At 42.8% G+C, this 25,379-nt stretch overlaps 1 protein-coding gene across 1 annotated transcript in view; it reads left to right on the top strand.

Moving 5' to 3' along the window:
• Window positions 1-25,379, top strand: part of B3GLCT (beta 3-glucosyltransferase) — a 366,095-nt gene that overhangs the window by 297,716 nt on the left and 43,000 nt on the right. Inside the window, exons 9-11 of the mRNA XM_083169834.1 lie at window positions 2,874-3,005; window positions 16,083-16,152; window positions 20,217-20,330. Coding sequence (XP_083025960.1) covers window positions 2,874-3,005; window positions 16,083-16,152; window positions 20,217-20,330 — 316 coding nt within the window. The remainder of the gene's footprint in view (window positions 1-2,873; window positions 3,006-16,082; window positions 16,153-20,216; window positions 20,331-25,379) is intronic.

The raw sequence follows: 25,379 nt of genomic DNA, 5'->3' as shown, positions 1-25,379 counted from the left end.
GAGAGGTCAGGCGGCGGTCGGCGGCGGAGCAAAGAGGATGGGAGGGACTGTGGATAGAGATCAGTGAAGAGAGGTAAGGAGCGGTGGAGGAGGAGAGAGCCTTGTAGGTGGTGGTGAGGAGTTTAAAGAGAACTCTGAAAGGAATGGGGAGCCAGTGAAGAGAAAGACAGAGGGGGGAGGTGGAGGTAGAGCTGCGAGAGAGGAAGATGAGCCTAGCAGCAGCATTAAGAATGGATAGGAGAGGGGCAAGGCGGGCGAGAGATAGCCCGGAGAGAAGTATGTGGCAGTAGTCAAGGTGGGAGATGACAAGAGAGTAAATGAGAAATTTGGTCGTGTCAGTGGAGAGGAATGGTCTGATGTGCGAGATGTTGCGGAGGTGAAAGCGGCAAAACTGTGAGAGAGCACTAATGTGAGGGGTTAAATAGAGGGAGGAGTCAATGATAACACCGAGGCAGCACGTTTGGTCGGTGGAGGTGATCTCAGTTTCACCAATGCTGATGGAGATAGTGGGAGAAGAGGGGATGTTCGGGGGATGGAAGATTAGAAGTTCAGTTTTAGCCATGTTTAGTTTCAGGGAGCGTTGGGTCATCCAGGCTGAGATGGCCGTGAGGCATTCGGAGACCTTGGACAGGAGTGATGGAGATAGGTCGGGAGAGGAGAGATAGCTTAGGGTATCATCAGCATAAAGGTGGTAATGGAAGCCATAGGAGCTGATGAGGGTGCCCAGAGAGGTGGTGTAGAGGGAGAAGAGGAGAGGGCCAAGGACCGACCCTTGGGGAACACCGGCTGGCTGAGGGGTAGTAGGAGAGGAAGAGCTCGGAGTGGAGACGGAGGAGGAGCGATCAGAGAGGTATGAGATAAAACAGGAGAAGACTGTGCCAGTGATGCCAAAGGAGCGGAGGGTGTTGAGCAGGAGAGGGTGGTCAACAGTGTCAAAGGCAGCCTACCCATTCATATACGGGTTTCCTTTAGAAGTAAATAATGTCTGTGATTTGCAGCATCTAAATACTTCCTGGTTCTCTCCCTCTGAAACCACATACCCCCATCACTCTCTGAAATGTTGGTCTCCCCTTCTCCTTCACCTATACCCAGAATAGACAAGTGGCAACTTGGGCATTTTATACTCTCTCTCCTCCCCCTCCTTTTAATATCCACAACATTAGTGTTGTCTGTCCAATCTGCCTTCATGTTCCATTTCTACTGTCTTGTTCCCAATTACCTTGATGCCTTTGCTATCTGTCTCACTCACTTCCTGTCCTCTGATATACTCTCCCTAATACTAGGTGATCTAAATGTTCTTATTGATAACTCGACCAACATTGCCACTTTTTCATATTCGCTCCCCTTCCTCCTTCTTTGTCCTCACCAAGTAGCTTTCTCAGGCACCTACTTGTAGTAGTCCTGTCTTCTCCGCTCTCTTATCTATAAAAATGTTTCCAATTTGCCCTTCACACTCTTCAAACACAGGCCATGATTCATAAGTTCTTCTTTGCCTCCTCGATCGTCTCTTCTGACAACAATATGTTTTGTCAGAGTGTGATATTCACCTCATCCATAGACACTGCTGGGGTATGGGTCATTGGGCCAACAAACTTTAGGTTGGCATGCATTGGGTCAACCACTGAAGGTTGACAGGCCTTAGGTCAAAAGGTCAACATGGGTTTTTATCTCGAATGTCAACACAGTCAACAAGGACACCGTCTAGGTGTACCGCATCCCCTACCAGCTTCGAGCACGGTGGTTCGCTACACTCTGCATACTACTGTATGTTATTCTCCCACCATGCCATAGTGGATAATAGAGCATGAAATACCGCATTTCAGCACATCTGCTAGAAAAAATGTGAAAAACTAATTTCGACCTTTTGACTGTCTATTTTCCAATTGTTGAACTAATGCTTGTGTCTACCTAATGACCATATACCCACAGCTGCCCCTGCTACCAGTCACAGGGCAGAATGTAGTTAAATACATTGCCATCCGGCCGCAGCGATGCTGGCGCATATGTATTAACATATGCAGCTAGCATCGCAGTGCGGTGACGGAGGCCCCCCCCCCCCCCCCACGATACTTGTGATGTGGTGTGCTGGGGGTCTCAGCACAGTGCGGCTGTCCCTGGCACCTCCTCCTTTCCCCTGCAGCCGGAAGGACATCCAGCTGTGACATATGCTAGTGGGAGGAGGAGTTTCACAGGGGATGGGGAGGGGGTAGGAGACTGCGGCGGGCAGTGATAGTAGCCCATAGGCTTCTATAGGGTATCGCCACCCAAACGTGGCGATACCCTGCCCTGAGATGACGCGGTATTAGTAAATTTGAAAATGTGGTAAACCGGAGGTTTTACCGCATTTTTGTCTTAGTACATCCCGCCCACAGACTGCAGCACTCTAATCTTCAGGTGCCCCCTGCCAGGCTGTTATTTAATTACTCCAAATCCCTGTCACCTCCTTGCACATTTATTAACCGCCTTTTACTCTACTCTCGTCTTCGCTTCACCTTCCAGTTAGAATGTACTGTAAGTGCTTTAATAAGGTGGTCAATCCTTGTGTCCTCTGACCCACCATTACAGTGTCCACCTTTGTGTTCTACATCCACAATTTTTACTATATACTTCTGTCTTCTCTATTGTTTCTTGCCTATTTTGTGTGTATTAGATGTATAAATATTGCTTTGTTTCTTACCATTATTAAATGTATGTGTTGAATGTATTTTGTAATAGTTATTATCTATAGTGCTTGTTCTAGCATATTAAGTTCTATGTTTTAATTCACCACTTTACTGTCACTGCAGAATTTTGTGGCACCATAGAAATAAATGATGATATTGGCTACAAACTAACAGTTTACTAAAAGCATATTGTGTCTTGTTATTCAATAGATTGCGTTGTACATATGGCAGAAAGCTGATGGCCAGGAACTTACAGCTGTACCAGAGTTTTGTACGGGGACGCCTACATCTCCAAAAGCTATTGGTTGTGCCACCGCATTCAACAATACTCTACCTGTCTGTGTAAGTAACTGTAATGTGCATTCTAATTATTCCTGAGGGGATATTTCTGTTTCTCTGAAAGATAGTAACTAGTCCACTAGGTGAGGAGTGGGATTGAGCGTTGGCAGTATTATCTTCTTTCTTTCTGTGTACAGCTCTATGAAGTGAACTGGCCTAGGTGTTCTATTTTTATTCAGGCTCTTCTGGAAGTCTCCAGGAGGAGTCAGAACTGAACCTTCCTACAGATATCGGTTGTAGATCTCATACTTAGGGGGTAATTTACTAAGATGGAATGGGCAACCAATCAGCTGCTATCTATTTTCTTCTAGAAGGTGCTAAATAAATAAGAAGTATATTCTGATTGGTTGCCCATAGCAACATCCCATGTGAAATGGAACTCCCATCTTAGTAAATTTCCTCCTTAATATACAGATGTAGCGCCTGTCAGCCAGCCTGAGCTATCAGATTGCATGTGCTGGCGCAGGCTGGCGGACGGGGGCACATGAGCTTCTCACTCGATCGTGCGTCCCCATCAGCAAAGCGGTGGGGAGCGGCTTCCCTGCCCGCCTCCGCTTCATGGAGTCGGTCAGGGAGTGGGGGCAGGCTGGGGGAGCCGCAGGAAGGGCGGCGGAGGGCCGCTACAGCCTCCGACAGAACGGGGTGCGTGAGCGTCCCCTTCTGTCAGAGGACAGCGTGCGGCAGTTGGTGATAGAAACTCCAGGAGCAGCTCAAATGTATAATACAGATGGAGCAGCCATCTGTTCTGTGAAAGGGTACGCGCGCGCACAAGATGCGTGCGCATCCCCTTCCGACGGCGTTTTCCCTGGGTCCCCGCCGGCTTGTCGGCGGTCACCCGGGGTCCACACCGCCTCCCCGCTGTCCTACCTAACCCTGTCCGTCTCCCTGAAGCGGAGACGGACAGGGTTCCCATCGCCCCGCCGCCCGGAAACTGAGACGCGCGTGCGTGTGAGATGCACACGCTTCTCAGTCAGATATTCAGATGGAGCGCCTCGCCGCTGGCGGATTGCCAGCGAAGACAATCTGGCGAATCGCCAGCAAGAGGGAGGCTAGCTCCATCTGTATGTGGCCATCCCACATTGAGCACCATGGTGGGATGTGTTGATCATATAGTAGAACCCTTGTTTTAGGAACTGAATATAAATTACGTCCACTTAGATGTACGCTCAGAGAAATGTAGCAATCTGTTGTTAAGAAGAGATCGCACAATAAAGGCGGAATGACAGCGTTACATGTCTTATTTGAACAGAACAACTAATACCTTTATGTGTATCTTTACAATATGCATCATTTCATCAGGGTGTTTTTTTAAATTTAGAAAAGTTTTTACCTATTTTCACGACCTGTGACGCAAACTATTATATTACATTCTAAGATCTCTCATTAACCGCTTGAGTCAGAGCTGCATAAAAATATATGAAACTTTGTTCAATCCTTACCACCTATGAAATTGTGAAGAAACAGTACAGATGTGTCATATTCAGGCCTTCGCACCAATTTTATTATCTGTTAATGTATCTTCTTCTGTTCAGCCACTGACTAATACCTGAAAACATTGCTTGTATAGGATGAATGTCAGGGATCGGATTTATGAACCCAAAGTGTTTACACTGAAAGCGACAGTGGCCCATGCTTCAGTCGGGTCACTGGTTCATCATGAATTCACAATCATTTCTACAGATCACATAGGGGGTTATTCTAGTCCATTCTTTCTGACAAAATCCTTCTTAGATGGACAAAACCATGTGCACTGCAGGGGGGGCAGATGTAACATGTGCAGAGAGAATTAGATTTGGGTGAGTAATTTTGTTTCTGTGCAGGGTAAATACTGACTGCTTTATTTTTACACTGCAATATAGATCTCACTTTGAAGTAAAACCCCACCCAAATCTAATTCTCTCTGCACATGTTACATCTGCCCCACCTGCAGTGCACATGGTTTTGCCCATCTAAGAAGGATTTTGTCAGAAAGAATGAACCAAAATACGGCCCCCAATTACTCTATTGTGTGGCCATCATTTATTCGAAAACCATGGGGTTGGGAAAAAGCTAAATGAGTTGATGGGATTGGTACACTAGTTGCCTAATACCGTTTATCAAGACATTAAACTCTGTTACATTCAGATGGTTTTTTTTTTTTTTAAAGGTTTCATGTTGCTATTCTGAAAAGTCATTGTCTAAGTCAGAGGTCCAAAAACGATATGGGTCATTAGGTCGACAGTCAGTAGGCCGACCACTATTGGTCGACATGGTCAAAAGTTTGACACAAGCAGACACACACATGGAAGAAGTTGTCGACTTGCGTTTTTTCATGTTATTTGTTTCGATGTCGACATGGATACTGTATTAAGTATACCTCGCATGTTTCTATCTATACTTTAAATCAGATTGAGAGCTAGGTTTGAACAACAAGATCCACATTGGAAATATTATATTAGGTGCCAGAAAAGCCACCCAATATGTTATTAGGATGGCCTAAAGCAGGCATGAACAAACTATGGCCCTCCAGCTGTTGTGAAACTACAAGTCCCATCATGCCTTGCCACAGTTTTGCTCTTAGGTGTAGTGCTAAAACTATTGCAAGGCATGCTGGGATGTGTAGTTTCACAACAGCTGGAGGGCCATAGTTTGGACATACCTGACTAAAGGGTAAGCACCTAATGATGACATTATACAATACACAGCACCAAGCAAATACTAATGCAGATCAGCTAAACCCCTTTGAACAAATGTTACTTGTATTAATAAATGTGATTTCCCCTTAAATGTTCCTTTAGTAGGTGCTTGTTCTTTTACTTCTGCAGATCAACTACAGATGATGCTCAGTCTGATTCTCTCAAGGGGAATACACCCAGTGCGATATAAACTACCCATATGGGGGGTATTTTATCTATTCACCAGGGGGCAGAGCCGGCCCTAGCCTAAATGACGCCCTAGGCAAAATTTTGGCTGGTGCCGCCTAGCACCGCCACTAGTTCCACCTCTGACCCTGCTCCCCTGTCCCAGCACCATCAACCCTCATCATAGCAGTCATCATCTTGGTGCTTCTACCCGCAATATTTGGTACTTGTTTCCTAGCACGGCACCCATCGGATCCCATCGCATACCATTAGTTAAGGTATGCGATGGGACCCGATCAGACCCGATATAAGGGTTTTTTGAGTTTATTGTACAATTGTAAGATCGCATCGCATGCCATTACAATGGCATGCAATGCGATGCGACGCAATTACACCCCATTGTACAGCCACCCTGATGGCCGATTACTATGTTCAGTGGCGGATTCAGGGGGGGGGCACCCGGGCACGTGCCCCCCCTGTCATTTTTTTTGTAGCTGAGGACCAGGGCTTTCCAACGAGCCCAGCCCCGTGTCTCTAGCCCCCCGGGAACCGGAGATATCGCCTGGCAAAGCTGTAACGTTTTTTCCCCATAGGATAATATGGGACCCGTCAATTCCGACCCCCACCCGGTTCCGACGGCTGCCAGTTTCTGCCCTTGCATCACAGAAGCTTGTGGTTGATTTCATTCAATTTCAAATCGCTGGGCCTTCAATATGATACCAGGTTGGTCCAAATCGGTTAATTGATTCCAGAGATATTGCGTATAAACCAATTTTTTTATTTTTGAAATTTAATTTCATGGCTGTTCATGTTCTTTGAGGGCAGATTACTCTGGAACCAAACGTTCCAGTTTCACTGGACCAAAATCATTCAAAGCCCACTCAAAAGTTCTTCAATATGATACTCATGTAAATGGGTCAGTTGCTTCCGAAGATATAGCCGGTTAAATGAGATAACTGGTTAAAGGGGGGGAGGGGTGGTTTTCTCTCCCCCTCACACCAGAAAATGCAGGGACTAGGCTGGTGTAAAAGGGGCCAAACTGGGAATGCATTTTCTGGTGTGAAAGGGGTATTATTTCAAATAGCCGGTACCTGCAGTGCTCTGAATACAGCCAGGCTCTGCCACTGTCAGTGGCTATCACTTCTGCCTGGCGGCTGTCCCCCATTTACCGCGAGCATGTATTCCCCCTTGGCAATGAACATGTAATCCCACATGGCAACGAGCATGGAACCTCTGGCAATGAGCATGGAACCCTTGGCAATGAGCATGTAGATAAGCAGCACTTATGTAGCATAATTGTTAATAGGCATTATGGTGTTTGGCATAATACATAATGGACATAATAGCGTGTAACTTAACGTGTAATGGACATTATGGTGTAATTGTTTAATGCGTGCCTTTGGTGGACAATGTCCCTGTTTATGAAGCGTATTGTGAATTTTGGCTTAATCTGTGTGGCATTATGTGAATTTTGGCTCAATCCGTGTGGCATTATCTGAATTTTGGCTCAATAGAATTTTGGCTCAATCCGTGATGGCATTATGCTAATTTTGGCTCATTGCGTGTGGCATTATGTGAATTTTGCCTCAATCCATATGGCATTATGTGAATTTTGGCTCAATCCATGTGGCATTATGTGAATTTTGGCTCAATCTGTGTGGCATTATGTGAATTTTGGCTCAATCCGTGTGTTATTATGTAAATTTTGGCTCAATCCATGTGGCATTATGTGAATTTTGTCTCAATCTGTGTGGCATTATGTGAATTTTGGCTCAATCTGTGTGGCGTTATGTGAATTTTGGCTCAATCCATGTGGCATTATGTGAATTTTGGCTCAATCCGTGTGGCATTATGTGAATTTTGGCTCAATCCATGTGGCATTATGTGAATTTTGACACAATCCATGTGGCTTTATGTGAATTTTGGCTCAATCCATTTGGCATTATGTGAATTTTGGCTCAATCCGTGTGTTATTATGTAAATTTTGGCTCAATCCGTGTGTCATTATGTGAATTTTGACACAATCCATGTGGCATTATTTGAATTTTGGCTCAATCCATGTGGAATTATGTGAATTTAGTTTCATTCCATCTGGCATCATGTGTAAGGGGGAAGTATAAAGGGGTCTAGTATTTTGTTGCATAATGTGTAGAAGTTGTATATGGTGTTGTAGACTACACTCAAAGACACACCTCTGTTGAGTGGCCACACCCCTTTTCCGGAGCGCGCCTTCGGCGTGCGTACAACTACATCCTTCGCTTTTGTCGCCATGGTGGGCCTGCGTACTTTAAATGCCAGGGCCTATTTTTAATCCCATTCCCACCCTCTCTCTGCCGCTCTCTTAGCATGTACACTGGCACCACTAACACGCCCCTCCCCCACCTAAACCCTCTTTTATCATGGTGCCCCCCCTGTCATTTTATCCTGGATCCGCCCCTGACTATGTTAAATGCCCCCCCACACCCGATTTTTAATTATACACCCACCCTGATGAGTAATTACTATGTGAAATGCCCCCCCATTGTTAACGCCACCCCAGTATCAACGCCAACCCGAAGCCACCGAGCCCTAAGCGTGGCGAGCGCAGCGAGCCCCGCAAGGGGACACAAAATACATGTGAAGTAATTCGCGTCCGCTCGCCACGCTTCGGGCTCGGTGGCTCGCTGCGCTCGCCACACTATATACAATCAACTCCACGCCGACATGGATATTGGGGGTATGAAAATGTCAGAGGACGCGTACTGCTGCCCCTCGTGGGCTTGCTGCGCTCGCCACGCTTCGGGTTGTCATTGATAGTGGGGTGGCTTTAACAATGTGGGGGCATTTCACATAGTAATTACCCATCAGGGTGGGTGTACAATGAAAAATCGGGTTTGGGGGTGCATTTAACATTGGAATCAGCCATCAGGGTGGCTGTACAATTAAAATTCGGGTCTAATCGCATCGCATGCGATGCGACCCGATTTCATAGACCCGATGCCATAATATTAAAATCGGGGGCGCCGTGCTAGGAAACAAGTACCCAATATTTTAAATAGAAACAGTGCACACATTAAGTGCGCAGCCCAAACAGGGGTGTGTTCTTGCTGGGAAGGGGCATGGCCACACAGTTTTACCCCTTATTCAAATTATACCACACAGTAGTGCAACTTTATTCACATTATATCATGCGAAGGTGTCCCTTATTCACATTACATCACACAGTAGTACCACTTTACCTTATACTCCTCACATTATACCCTTAGAAAAAAATCCTGAGAAAATTTTGTATTGTAAGCACCTCCATAGCCACACTGCAGCCCAGCACAAAGCAGTGTGTGCTGGGCAGAGGAGAAGAGCTGCAGCTGCTGCTGTCACTTAAGGGGAGGGGGCCCGGGGCCCCCACTGGGCCCTTCCATCAGACTTTGGCCTGGGTAATTTGTGCCCCCTACCCCTTTCTCTTGGCACCCCTGATAATACCACACAGTAATGCCCCTTACACATGACACACATTATTAATGTCCTTATAACCATAATGCCCCTTACACATTATGCCAACCTTTATTAATGCCCTTCATACACATAATGACACACATAATGCCCCTTACACATATGTTGCACATTATTAATGCCCTTATACACATGACACACATAATGCCCATTACACATATGTTGCACATTATTAATGCCCTTATACACATGACACACATAATGCCCATTACGCATATGTCGCACATTATTAATGCATTTATACATGGCACACATAATGCCCCTTACACATATGCCGAACACTATTGCACAACCAACCCACCCACAGACAGAACTCGCAAAGCCGCTAACACTGTGAACTCTGCCTCTGCTTGGATACAGATGTTTCTTGATACATCTTGCCTCAATAGGCCATGCAGCTCCTGGCCAGTTCTGCATACGTTATGCTATATTACAGTGATTTCCATGACTACACTAATTCATATGCTGATACAGCCTCACTCACACACAGAATATAGGCATGCTGCATATCATTTTAATCAGGAGAATCCTCTGATGTCCCTAGGCATTCCAAATGCCCTAGGCAATTGCCTAGTTTGCCTATGCCTAAGGCCGGCCCTGCCAGGGGCGGGGGGGAGGGGAGGCAAGGATTCACCTATCAGTATTCAATCAAAATAATTTTGTTTCACCTGTTTTTCAGTACATTTTCACCCTTGCTATTTCACTGGAATTATTTATTTTTTTGGTCAAATATGGCAAAAATGTCCACCAATTCGCCAAAACCATGTGAATTTGCGGCAATTTAGCCAATTTGCACGGACTAGAAAGTGTACAATCTAGTATGAACAATTTTATTAAATGTTGTACATAGCCAAAATTGCACTGTTCATGAACCTTTAACGACAGCAGCTGCCTTTTTTGTTGTGTTTTGTAAACAATACTTGTTTGATATTGAAATTAAGACCTTGAGTGGTTGGTTTTGCTGTAGCAGGATACACCTACCAGGGCAGGTTTGTCCTGCCCCAGCAAAACCCACCACAGAGCTGGTCGTCTGAGTGAGTACTGTTACCCTCTCCCCTCCCTCTCTCTTCTTCCATGCCCGGTCAGGAGTCGCCAAGAGATGAGGCAAGCCAGATGTGTAACTCATGGCATCTCCCTAAAGCCAAAAGGTACCTCTGTTCGGGTCCAGGTCCAGAGATCATCGTGCAGCATTCACAGATGCTCTGTCAATACCATGGAAATTTCATCTTCCATACAGTATGCCTTTCCTCCAGTGTCACTTCTTCCACGAGTACTCAGGAAACTGAAACAAGAAGGCGGAAGTCTAATTCCGGTGGCCCAGAAGGCATTGGTTTGAAAATCTTCTACAACTGTTTTGGCTGCGCCTGTGATAGGTTCTTCTCAGCCAAGGCCCTTGCTTGCACCCAGATCTGGGTCAATTAGCATCGATGGCGTGCTGCTTGAAACAGCCATTCTAAAAAACAGAAGCAAAGAAGCAGTGCTTGAATTACAATGAAACAGACAGTATTAAGATATATGTTTCTTTATAAAAATTAACACAATATTACAATAAAATAAACATACATACTGTACACATAACACAATAAAATATGTTTAAAAGGAATATTCTCACTAATTGGATGGAACACAAAGCCACATTGGCCTTCAAAATTCTCATTTAGTAAGTAAAACTGATTGTGTGCACTTAGCCACAGTTGTATCCAATATTTGGAATGATTGAAAGGAGGGGGTGGCAAATGGGAAGTTTGCTGGTCCTCTCTATTGATGCGGTATTAGATGATGCCACTGGAGGAGTCCAAGAAATTAATTTATCCAAGTGTCACCCAGATGTATCGGGTTCCTCTAGAAACCACTGGAGGCTAGGTATTGATGACCCGAATTGGAGTTTCTCAGACAAAGTGGCTAAGAGACTATGGTTCAGGCTCATAAGCCGGCATCAGCACAGATTCACTATAGAGCATGGCACACCTACTGTACTTTGCTTGGTGCGCTTCTAAGGCTATGATACCATGGTATTCAAGATAGCAAGACTGTTGGATTTCCTACAACATGGCCTGGATTTGGGCTTGTGTCTGACATACCTTAGAGTTCAGGTCTCTGCTTTATCTGTGTGGTTCCAGAGACAGATTGCATCTTTACCTGACGTACATACCTTCTTAAAGGGGGTCCTCAGAGTCCAGCCACCATACACACCTCCAATTGCTCCTTGGGATATCTCAGTTGTAATTGCGGCTCTTTTAGAGTCTCCCTTTGAGACATTGCCTACTGTGGATTTGAAATGGCGGATGGCTAAGGTGGTGTTTCTGCTTGCTATAGCTTCTGCAAGAAGAGTATTGGATTTGGGGGCTTTATCCTGCCGCTACCCATTCTTGGTTTTCCACCAGGACAGGGCTGTCCTACATATGAAACCTTCTTATTTACCAAATGTAGTATCCAAATTTCACTTTAATTAGGAAATTGTGGTTCCAGCATTTCATTCCTCAAACCTGACTACCATAGAGAAATCTTGGATGTGGTGTTTTGTGTTATATCGGTTTCACAAAAGAGGATTGCCAGCTCACAAACAAAATTTGGCTAGCTGGATTAGATTAGTCATTGCACAAGCGTATGAGCAGGCTGACCTGCCTTTACCTACTTCGATTTCAGCACACTCAACCAGGTCTGTTGTTCCTTCGTGGGCAGCATGCTGTGGTGTTTCTGCTGAACTGTTGTGCAAGGCAGCATACATTGCTGAAGTATTATATCTTCAACACATTTGCTTCCCAAAGAAGATGCTTTGTTCCATCGCCAGGTTCTTCTGGCCCCAAAGGCATCTTCCTGCCCATGAATATATGACTTTTGGACATCCCGGATGTTAACCATGTGGGACCCAGGAACCCAGAAGAAGAAAAGGGGAACCTTTTCTTTGAGGTTCCTGGGACCAACCTGACATGCCTGATATAATGGGGGCATCTGCGACCTTGAACACTGGTCTTTTTCCTCTGTGTATGAGTGATTGTACTGCAATGTCCATAATCTGTTTTCTTTCCTTCTTTGCTTCCTGTTGGGATTTGTTAATCAAACTGTGTCCTGAGTGTCCTATGCAAGGAGGCAGGGTTATAGGAGAGAGGAGCAAGGCAGGATGAGCCAGGCAGGATGGGAAGCCTAAAAGCTTTGGAGATTGGTGCCCCGGTCCTCTGGATCCGCCTACAATCCCGATGTGGTCCCAGGAACCTCAAAGAACGGGAGTTAACCAAAGTTAGGTTTACCATAACTCCCCTTCTTATTACTAAATGTTTACTGTATAATGATGTTGTATATTCTTTCAAGGGTAAAGTTTACTTCCCTTATAATGTTGCATGGGAAGTGGCCTGCAAGGTCTTGGGAAAGGATTTTGAGTTGTTGTGGAGTAATCAGCATTGTCATTCTAATTTAAAACACATCTTGGAGTCTTGTAGGCAACCCCTATTTATGTTAATTACAATTTTAATGGCTTAATGTTATTCTTTTGTATTACAAGTATTTTCAGTCTTCATTTGAAAAGTCAGTTTCAATATTTCAATAGTTTTTTTTCCCCTAACTGTGTATATTCTGCATCATTTTGCTGACTTATGGCAAATTAAATGAAAGTTTCTTTGTTCCTTTTTTTTCTTTCCAAGACTGAAATGAAGTTAATGAAGTTAATGAATTGTAGCAATTTCAATTTATTTCAATGTTAAATTGTAAATTGTAAATCTGACATCAATCCTACATCCAATCCAATGGCGGTCCCTTCGTTTCCCAATTAATTTGGAAAAAATGTGGCTGCTACCACCTCTTGCTTATTGGAAGAGCTGCGGTTGGCTGATACCTATTTACTGGTAGTAGTCCTGTGATTTAGATATTTGGCATGATTATTTGTAATCTATAAGAGCCACACATCCATTCTCCTACATGCACTTTTTGTGTTAAGGTGTATCCAGTTTGCAATAAGAACTGTAAATGTTCCTGGGCTGCTTAGAGCCCTGACCTCAGAAAGCATATACAGTATAACAAAGAAGTTAAGGGAGCTAACCTAAAATTCCACCATACAGAGGGTAAGTTGCAGCCGTTTCGGGTTTCCCCGTCGTCAGGACCAAAAGTGCTCTTTTGGTCCTGACGACGGGGAAACCCGAAACGGCGTTTCCCGCCTCACAATAAAATTTGATTTCTACTAAGCCCTGGAGTGACGCCTTACCCTTTGCTTCTATTCTATCTGGTGGATACCCCACCCTGGATGGCAACCAGGCAAGAGCATTAGGAGTGCAGGGAGTGCCGGACATCAGCGCAACACACATATATATATATATATATATATATATATATATATATATAAACATCCCATCTCAACATTGTATTTACAGTGGAAGCCTGGGTGTACCCCCAAATGGCTTCTACCATGTGGGAGACAAGAAAGACTGGTTTCCGAAGTATTAGGACCCCGCCATCTTAATGGGGTAAATATGGGAGTGGGGGGGGGGGGTTCGACAGAACAGCAGAGAACAGTATATAGAAGCCTCAATGGCAGCCACAGTGAAAGAGATGGGGTACACCCTGGCTGTCGGAGAGAAGGAGGAGCCTGCACCTACATAAAATATGAGAGAGCAAAAAGGGGAAGAGGGAGTCAGGATGGAGCAGTATTGAGGTATTAAAGGGAAAATGTGCTTCTTCCAGACTTGTCTAGCAGAAAAACTCTTGAGAGTACCTTAAGCCGAATTTTAAAGGTTTCTGGTGAAAGCTTCTGACGTGAAGTAAAGTATTTTGATCAATAGATTACATGAATAACTCGTTTATGTATCAATGTAATGCATGCATCCAGAAAGTAAACTGCAGTAAAATTATTTGATAAGACTAGAAGAAGCTTTGTGCCCTTCTTAAAAATAAAAAAAAAGTAAACGCAACTCTGGGTCCCGTCCATATCAATAGCAGGTCATCACTATATCTAGAATAATACTGTATAAGAAAAATTCTATGAGTAAGAACCCAATTCTACAATTCCTCTACCAATCATATATCTGGACCAGTGTATAGTGGTTTATCTTCAATCAGTAAGTGGGCAGCATGCCAACCATCATTGTTCGGAATAATAATAATATATATATATAAGTTTCTATAAAAAATGCACAAAAAGATGCCAGGCACCAGTAAATGCATTGACGACTAGGAGGACTGCAGCAAAGAGGACACATCTGTATTGTGGAGGGTATTTTTTTACATGTTCATACGTTATTGCTCATTAGTTTCAATACACCACTCCGATCATCAATTTTTTGGGAAAGTAATGAACAAAATAAGCTAGTTTTGACGAAAATATACAGTTTTTATTTTAGTAAATACACATGCTTTGTACACATTGCCAGAAGTTTTTTTTTGGCAGGGGGGAGAAAAATTTCTAGTTACGCTACTGTACCAAAGACAGTTTTGGCTAGTTACACCTGTCCAGATGATTTCCAAAGGAGTTCAGTTGGGGTAGCCAAACTATGTTCTTCAGCACCTATTGTCATTGTTTAGACTAAAATACTTTTTATAAAGATTGGAGGTATGTTTTGGGTTGTTATCTTGCTTTAAATAAGGCAAGTGGCGAAAGGGATGGCATGTCGCACCAGGATTTCGTGGTAGCATTATGAGTCCATCACTAAACACACCGCCTACAAAACATCCCAGATAATAATGTACCCTGCTTGACTGTGGGCTGAACGCAAGCAGGAAGCATGCACTCATCTGCCCCACGATAAGCAAACTTGCACTTCTTGGACTCAAACTCTTCAAACTTTGATTCTTCTGTGAAAAGCACCTTCTTTCAATGACTAGTGACCCAGCGTAAAAAAGCCTCTTATTTTATTTATGTGCCTAAGAAATGGTTTTCGGGCTGCAACGCAACCCTTCAAGCCACCGGCTATAAAACGGCATTTGATGGTCATTATTATCACGCTTTTCTTCCTAATTTTTTTCAGAGCAGATACATATCTTATAAGATTTGCGGAATCTATCATGTTTGGAACACACTTCATAAATTTGTTGTGGTCACTCAAGGTTGTCCAGCTCATGGGTGATCATGTACGCGGTTGTATCTATTGAGGGTACACTGCACACCACCAAAAGAAACCACCTCCAGATAAGCAATTTCACAAAAAAAACTATGCCCTGAATTTCTATTGAGAAATTTACTTCAGGAAATACGCAATGTGCCCAAAATGGGAGATGTGGCCTTGTGGATTGCGGCGTTGGTTTGCAGGGAACGCTGCACCTTCTAATCATAGCAAGTGGCCTCAAGTAATTGAATTGGTTGCTCTGCTTAATGTAAAGTCCAGTTCTATTGTAGTTTATTTTAGTGTAACATACATTAAAGTGTTGTTTTCCCAGTATCTCTATATGTGATAACGGACAATTTCATTGTCCAAAATCAAATTGTTTGTTGGAAATATGGTAATTTTATTTAATTTAATGGACTTTCTATAAAGTGAATTGATAAGTCAATGTGTGAACATACAGTATATACAGATGAACAGATTTTTTTTTTCCTTTTTGTTTTTTACTAGTATGTCAGATGTTAATAGCAGCAAGTAAATTTAGTAAGAGAATGTCGGCAAAAATTGATTTGTGTTTTTCATTATTTTTACATTACAATTTGTACGTTACTTAGTCGTAAATTATTACATTTGTAATGTTGTTCCTTTCTAAGTTAAAAGTTCATATACTGTAAAAGTTCATTTTAATATGTCTTTTTTCACTAATTTATTTTTCTTTGTATTAGGGCCAGCCAGTAAAGGCCGAGAATATATTTGTGGCTGTGAAAACATGCAGAAAGTTTCATAAAGATAGAAGTATGTTTCCTTTTATGGTACAATATGCTGTGTATTGTTGATTAGTTACAGGTTACATTTTAAACATTGAGTTATGAGTTATGTTTTTTTTGTTTGTTTGTTTGTTTGTTTTTATGTGAACAATGAACTGGGCCTCATATTGAAGCTGAATTTGTTTTTATATATTTTTTTAGTAATAAATATATTAAACCAGGCTTGTCCAAACTATAGCCCTCCAGTTGTTGTGAAACTAGACATCCCAGCATGCCTTACCATAGTTTTAGCATTCTCTTATAGCAAAACTGTGGCAATGCATGATGGGACTGGCAGTTTCACAACAGCTGGAGGGCCATAGTTTGGAAATGCCTGGATTAAACCACTGAAGAGCAGTTATTCTACAGATGTGTCTTGAGTCACGCCAAACAGCCATCTAGGCACGACAGGCTGCATGAGAGTCTTCTAGCATTAGATCTTGATTTTTTTAAAGCTGAAAATGCATCTTAGTTGCAATAAGAATTGACCAGGGCGCAGTTGGAGCCTGTGCTGAGTAATTTGATTTATGACACCTGTATATCTGTGTGCGACTGAGTCTCTAAATGTGTTCATGAAGTGCTGCAATGTAGCAGCTGCAGCTTTTTTTATTTTTTTTTATTACAGATGGAGTGCCTCTCGCTATTGCAGGGGATGGCGGAAGATTTGCCAGCCGCCATCCCCAGCCAGACGCCGTAAGGACGCGTGCGCACTAGATGCGCGCGCGTCGCCTTACAACGGGGCTTCCCCTGGGTCCCCGCCGCCTCGCCGAAGGTCGCCCCGGGTCCACGCTGCCTTGCTGCCCCCCACCCTTAACCCTGTCTGTCTCCCTGAAGTGGAGATGGACAGGGTTCCCATCCCCCCGCCGATGGGAAACTGAGACGCGCGTGGGTGCGAGATGCACAAGCGTCTCAGTCAGATGGGGTGCCTCTCCGCTGGCGATCGCCAGCGGCCAGATTCTGGCGCTGGCGGAGCAATAGCGAGAGGCGCTCCATCTGTACATGTTCTGCTCTGCTCTGTATACAGTCACACACACATATATAGATATGAAATGTTTTTTTTGTTGTTGTTGGTAATGCAGCGCTGACACCTGCAAGTAATTAACCCTTCACAGGGCTTTCTTGCTGCTATCAGATCATTGAAACAGAGCAAAGAAAAGCTTGTCACGATGTGGCACACCACAATGAATTATAGTCCTAAAATATTACCTTTATTGGTAATAATGATAAAAATGCGAAATCTAAAAAATATATACATACAAATAAGTGGGACAAACACCATATATGTTAAAACGACTGTGTGGGTACTACTGTGCACTAAATCTATTTGTTTAATATGTTAGGATTACAAGCGTCTTATTCACAGTATCCAATTTTATATATTAATCCATAATGATATGCTTCCCAGCTGAATGTTGGATACATACAAACATTGTGGTGCGATCACACTCCTAAACCTCGACTGCAGTCAGTAATGCTGCTTTCCCACTGCAGACCAGTTTAAAGTACTGTAATCTTAAATGGTATTTAAAACGGTATTAGCATTCCCACTGCAGCAGATTACCGTTTAAAATACCATTTAAGTACCATTCCCATTGCAGTGAACCATGCAAGATGTAGAGTGCCTAACCCCCCCCTTAGTGTAAAGAGTGCCTAATCCCTCCCCCTCCAAGTGTAAAGAGTGCCTAACCCCCCCGTACCTGCCCTGTGCCCCCACCTTCCCTCCCCTTGTACTTACCTGCACGGGGATGCAGGGCAGTGGGGAGGCAGCGGGGGTCCATGCAGGGTACAGGCAGTCCCAGTGCCTGATGAGAACTAGTAGTTCTCACTTTGCGCATATGTAATGAGTGCACGTGCATAATAATGAGCAACTCATTACATATGCGCATATGTAATGAGCGGCTCTTTATTATGCATGTGCACTCATTACACATGCACAAAGTGAGAACTACTAGGTCTCATCAGGCACTGGGACTGCCTGAAGGCTAAATAACTTTTAAGAGGCATTCCCACTGCCTCTTAAACGTTATTTTAACGTGTATAACTCTGCTTTAAAAACGGGTTGAAATACCATTTAGCTTTAAACGATATTTCAACTCTGGCACTTTCCCACTGCAGCCTTAAACGGTAAATTGCACTGAAAATCGTCAATTTACCGTTTTTTAGCTGCAGTGGGATAGGGGCATAATTAGTTTCAGTTTTTATTTGGTTACAAACAATTTCTGTATTTCCTGAAACAAATAGTTGCAATGTTGTGACCAGCTCTGTATGTTCAACCAAGCAGTGGGGCAGATCAGTATTCGTGCGTGTTCTCACTTTTAGAAAGCACAGTATAAACAACACTGAAATCCTCTGCTGTTGTTGGGCTGAAAAACTGAGTTCCTGTTGGATATATCAATATTAATGGCAATAGCACATTACTAGTGTATTCTTTATTATAATTAGATAGATTAAATGGTGTTAGTTATATAAACCAGATCAGTGTGTACCATAAGCTGGTTCCCAAAGTGTTATAGCAACCATGTGTATACTAAGGTTGGTATTCAATATGGCCGACGAGGGGGTTAAACAGCGAGGATTGCAGAAAACCAGCGATCCTCGCTGTTTAACCCCCCCGCCAGCCGCTTGCCCTATGCAACGTTCTTGGGAAATCCTCGCGGTCACAGCGACGGCGAGAATTCCCCAAAACAGCGAGACCCGCGGCTAATTTAGAAAACTCGCTGTTTTTAGCCGCCAGTCTCGCTGCTTCTGGAGCTGCATATGCGTATGAGGGGGGTGCGTTGAATACTAACAGGGTGAGTGGTGACAGCGAGCAGGAAGCCCTGTTCGCTGTCGCCGCTCACCCACAGCATTGAATACCTGCCAATGGGTTAATGGAACATATAAATACTGACCGGTAGGTGTGGAAAAGAATACAGCGTGATTCTATATTCATTTAATCCACTGATCAGTTTGTTACCAATACGCTGGTGCTCATAAGCTGTATGTTCAGCTGAGCTTACAACGTGTGCATGTCACCCCGTGTTCACACGGCAGGATACATTGTCAGCCTTTCTATGGGGACAGATTGCCACAATGTCATACAAGGCCACTGGTTCACATACACATATTATCAGTATATCGCTCGAGGTATGAGACGGTTGCTCTTACAAGAGCATTTCTATCATAGACGCAGAAGTATCACAATCAAAGATTTGAACCCTCACACGGATGGAGTGCACAAGCAGCCGTCACACACAATCTGTGCGCCCGACGTACGTTTCGCTTCTAAAATTACACCTCAGAAGAAGTGTGTTATACAACAATAAATTGTTCTTGTGCGACAGACTAACCGCCCCAAATTCTACTTCTTTCTTTCTTGCTGCTATCCAAGCAGCAGAGCAATTTAAATGTTTTAAAGTCTGCACTTGTCCTCTTTTTATGGATTGCTGCTCCCCACTGCTGTAGAGTGCCCTATCCCAAGGCACCAAAAGGAATCTGGAAAAAAGAGGAGCAGGTTTTTTTTTTTTTATTCTCTTAAAACATATAGATAAAAGATAAACACTTTGTGTACAAAACTCGGACCGAGTTTAACCTCTGGAGTGGACTGGTTACCACTAGATAAAATAAATTTCCACTGGCAAGTTGCATGCACAGAATCTCAGTCACCGTTTCAGGGTGGATAACTCACGGGACCTCCTGCTAGCGTCTCCGGACCGCTGGCGTCTTTCGGCACTGCAGGGCTGTGATGTTAGACAGACTCACATGTGCTGTTACCAGGGGGCTTGAATCACGCCATGCCCCTATGCGTTTCGTCATGGACTTCATAATATTAAATTGAAACAGACCATCTCTATTCTATAATAGAATAGATACTATATTTTTTACATATGAAGTATCAACTAAAACTGTTATTGCAAATCAATTATGTAACATTCTTGTTTACGTATAAGTTTTTATATTCTAAACTGCTTTCTATATAGGAAGTTTTATTAAGGTTTGAGGTTTTGAGGGTTTTTTTTTACATTTGTTGTGTTTTCATTAAAAAAAAACATGTTTCTCTTTGGTTATTTGCAGTACCAGTGGTCAAGCAGACTTGGGAAAAGAATGCTGTACATCTAGAATATTACAGTGACCATGAAGATCCTACAATCCCAACAATAGATTTAGGGATACCGAATGTTGAAAGAGGTATGGTTACAATTTAGATTCATTTTCCTGACTTAAAACTATCATGTATACTGTATGTGTATAATTTAGTTTTAACCCTTTGAGTGCCAAGTGAATTTGTTGAAATAGGTGTGAAAATTGGCAAGCAAACCTTTTCATTCATCATAATACTGTAACCTGTAATGTTTATTTTATTTAGGAAATATAATCTTTTTTTACACAACATTTTTTATTTGAATTTATATAACAAATATGAGTGTAGCTGGCATTTTTAACAGATATTTTGCTCATATCTCACAGAATAACCCTGGTATTCACAGGGTTAAGGAAATGCACGTTAAAGTGAAATAATTAGCTGTATTTATATTCTATTTGCTGATCTCATCAGATTATTAATTTAATAACTGTGGCTTCCCCTCTTTATTGTTTTACTTGCATAGAAAACATAAGATAATCAACCATTTGATTTTGATAGAAATTGGATGCATATACAGACCAATTAAAAAGAAATATAAACACTATAATGATACAGAATTTGTTGAGTAACAAAATTTTGCTAAAGTAAATGTAAATTAGGTGACTTGATGAAAATCCCTTTATAAATGATAACAATATTATTATACATTTAGGGTTTCCAATAAGTCTCTCCTGCAGTGATTTGCATCCTTTTAACCAAAGAGCATTAAATAGGTTAGGCCAATGGTTCCCAAAATGTGTGCCGTGGCACCCTGGGGCTCGCGGGGCTCGCTGCGCTCCCCACGCTTCGGGCTCGGTGGCTCACTGCGCTCGCCACACTTTCTATTCTCAACTCCACGCCGACGTGGATAGTGGGGGTATGAAAAGGTCGTAGGACGCGTACCGCCGCCCCACGAGGGCTCGCTTCGCTCTCCACGATTTGGGTTGGCGTTGATAGTGGGGGTAGTACAGTGTGAAAAATGACATTTGGGGTGCATTTTACATGATTTCAACTCATGTCCATAATTTCAGTGAAAAATGACATCGCATCAGATCGCATGCGATCTGATGCCATGCGATCGCATGCGATTTTTAACAAGAATGCATAAAAACACGGTAAAATCGCATCACATCGCATGCCACTACATATGGCATGCGATGGCATACGATGGGAGCCGTGATTGTACACAAGTACCGAAGAAAACAGTACTTGCGGCTTCCAGTCATAAAATATGTGGGCAAACAGAAGCAAATAATGTCCCTCACCACATAATTAAACCTAATGATGACATTTAAATACAACCAACTTAATTTTTCAAAATTTGTGGCCTAAGGGTGCCGCATAAAAAGAATATTCTGATGCTCTAGGGAGCCGTCATTCAAAAAGGTTTGGGAACCACTGGGTTAGGCACTGATCTTGGGTTTTGAGCATACGATCGTACGGTAGTCATCGTTCCAAATCAACCCAGTGATGTCTGATGGAGCTGAGGTACGGGTTCTGTGCTGGCCAGTCAAGTTTTTCCTCACAGCACTGCGAAAACCATTTGTTTGCTGGACCTTGCTTTGGTCACTGATGAGTTGTTACCCATACACCAAAGGTCCGCAAAGTTGTAGTACAAACTTCTCTAGAATGTCATTGTATCCTGTAGATTTAAGATTAGCTTTAAGATCACTGGAAATGAAGGAACATACATTATGCAAATTAATTGAAACAAAAGGCGAAAAAATTTTGATACTTAGGGGGGTATTCAATCCCCTCCGCTATTTCCAACAGGGGAAATAGTGGCAGTTGCCTATCCAATGCTTTCATTTCCAACAGCATTGAAGAGGCAGCTCAACAAAACGAACCCGACTTTAAAAGCAGTCAGATCTGTTTTGCCGGGAATGGCCGTGGATTGTCGAGATCACGGGCAGATCTCGAATATTCACGTCAGTTTTCACTCTCACGACCTTTTTGTCACTCAACAGGTGGAACATTGAATTCCGCCTGCCGATAACCTAGCCATAGTTTTGACTGTCGGAACATTCCGACAATCAGAACCCGGGATTGAATAACCCCCTTAATCTCTTCCCATCTTCTGAAAAATAATAATTTGACTGAATATATTTTATGGACCCTAGCAAAACCAATGATGTATGTAAATATGGATTTAAAATAAATTAAAATGCAAGTTACTGTAGCTCATCTACAGTGCACAGGTAACTTCTTACAGTTGGAAGGAAGGCTAGAAGGACAGTGAAAAAACAGCTGCTCACAAAACCTATGTAAGAAAAGCTATACAAATGGGCTCAGAAATATAAAAACTGGACCAAGGAAGACTGGCGGAAGGTTATATTCAGTGATGAAAGCCATTTCTTTGTACAGGGACAGAGAAGTTAACATGTTAAGCTGGAGAGAAGATCAGTGATTGTCACATTGATCAGTGTGAGAAATAGCCAGAAAAGAAAATGTTTTGAGGATGCTTCAGCTACTATCGTGTTGGGAACTTGAAGCCACTTGATGTATGATGCGCTCAGCTCAGTATATTGATATTCTTTAAAACAAAGTGGTTCCAGAGCTGGAAAAGCAATCCCAGATGGATCAGGCATCTTCCAACAGGATCTCGCCCCATGCCACACATCCAAAATGGTCAAGTATTTCATGGCTGTGAAGAATATAAAAGGTACTAGACTGGCCTGGGAACTTGGAGGAAAGGACTTTGCAACAAAAGTGAAGCTGATTGAAGCACTGATTCAAGTGTGGCAACATGACCCTAAAATCACCAATGACTGTTCCAATTTGGTGAATTCTATGCCAAATCGTGTAAAAATGTTTTGAAAAACAAAGGAGGTCATGCAAACTACAAAAATGTTGTTTGAAATAAAATTTAAAGTGATAATCAAAACAATATAATCTTCATTGCTTGTTTCAATTCATTTGCACAAGGGTGTACTGCAAGCCATTTAAAAGCAGCACCACATGATCAATAGTCCTCCGTCCTCCACCAAACCTTACAGCTGAGAGTAACCTTTAGATGGTAAGTGCTTTCCTGGCATCCGTGAAATTTAGATTTGGTTGTCAGGTTTTTAGATGTTGAAGCATATGTCCAATAGTGGTGACTATAGTCAAGTGTGTGGTATATTAAGTACACCGCTAGAATGTCAACATGGTTTTCATAATATCGACATTGCGAAGGTTGGAAATTTGGATTTTCACCTTCAACCAAAGCCAAACCTGACTCTAACCCTATCCCTAAAAATGCTTGTCAACATTCTGAGAGTTGACATGTATTTTAATATTCTGAAAATGTCGACATTCTATGTGTTAATAGTGTGACCTCATAGCTCAGCCAGTGTTTGGCATTGTGCATACTGATCTGAGGGTTGTGTTACTGCTCTACCATAAACCCAATCTTGCCTAGGGCCTCTAATGTCTAAATCAGTCTCTGATGATATGATCCATAAAGAAGGAATAAATTACTGTATTGCTCCAGATACCAACTGATCTCTCTACTAACTTGTTGTTATATTAGCATCCAGACTTGCTGCACTAACCTGAGTCATGGACGCTCAATTCAGGGTAGATTGGTGCCTCATGAGGATCGTATACCTAGCCAACTTCATTTCATTGATTGGAACATTTCTGACATGAATACTGCCTAATAGACAGTAAAGAAGACATAATGGCCCCAAACAGGGATGCCTGCTGTTTATTTTACTATGGTCTTTTATTATTTAACGGCTTATTGTCTATGATATAATTTTACAAAATAGAAGGAATTAAGGAATTAGAGTCTTCGATCTCAGCAGCACTGAATGGTAGGTTGCAGTAAAAGGGTGTTTGGAGGTGACTGCAGGGGAATAAGAGACAGCCTATAAGCCTTAGGTCATTCCAGGTATGGCCAGGCTTCTCGCTTACATAGACATACCCCCTCTGTGATATTGCCATGCGTCCTCTCCTAATACTCACATACTGCCCTTGCCTCTACAGTAGGATTGTATAAATACAACTAGCCCCTTTGGTTGTAGAGTTTCCATAGAGTAAGCCTTGTGAAAGTCGAGTTGCATACACACCATTTTAGGATAGTATGGCCGCCATTTTGGTTCGCAGAGTTGCGCTAATAAAGTTTCCATACCCGTCTGTGTGACAAAGTGGACCAGAAGCGTAGCCATACTATTACACATAAATTCATAAGAACATACTGACACTAAATAAAATATAGTTAAAGGTTTAGAACGCCACACATAGCTTAGTTAGCATTGCATACATCTGTCTGTATAGTGTTTAGTTCCGTTCCGTATCTTATGCGCAGTTTTCCGGTCATTGAGAATATTTCGCAATATACACGGCCCGATAGTTATGGACATATTCCATATTCCCAGGACAGTTTCTGTTGAAAAAGGTATAACAAAGGAATCCAAATGTAACTGGTTTCTACTGCTTTTACAACCCCTGACGACGAAACCAACAAACAAAGAACTCCAAAAGTTCACTCCCCTGCACCCATTCAAACCAGGTGCATCATGTTACCCCCCAATCACAGAGAACCTGACATACGACCCCCGACCAATAGGAATGGCCTTTGACCTCCCCCTTCTGACCCTATAAGATAGGTGACCCAGGGCGGCCTTGGTCACTTCGGCACATCTTCCTTTCCCTGACCTACGACCGGGCTATAGTTCAACCCTGAACGATAGCGAGCTCTGACCGGACTGCGCTGCGCATATTTGATGAGGAGACGGTAAACGGTTGCATTCACGGTATTTATTCTTATTGTATTGTTGGCTGATTGTATCCTGTATCTGTATTTTCTTCCCCTAGTAGAGCCTGTTTTTTATACCCATTGTTAGACTTTGTATCATTTGTTGTATCTGTATTTTCTATTCCTGTAACCCCCTGTTGTCCGTTAGGGACTTAAATACATCTTTTTACGGAGTTCCTATCTCCTTACTTCTATACCGTGGTTGTGTCTGTTTATTCGCATAGCGATAAGGTATATTACGGACTCTGTCCTTAAAGGTATATCCGCAGATTAGAGTCTGATTACTGCGAAAGGATCTTTTAATATATATTGGTTCTTTGGTGTACAATACACAATAAAAGGTACGCTACGCTGCGCTAACGCTTTGTTCGCA

Source organism: Crinia signifera, chromosome 2 (genome assembly GCF_055691185.1).
Source record: "Crinia signifera chromosome 2, ASM5569118v1, whole genome shotgun sequence".
NCBI lineage: Eukaryota > Metazoa > Chordata > Amphibia > Anura > Myobatrachidae > Crinia > Crinia signifera.
This window is presented reverse-complemented; position numbering and strand designations above follow the sequence as displayed.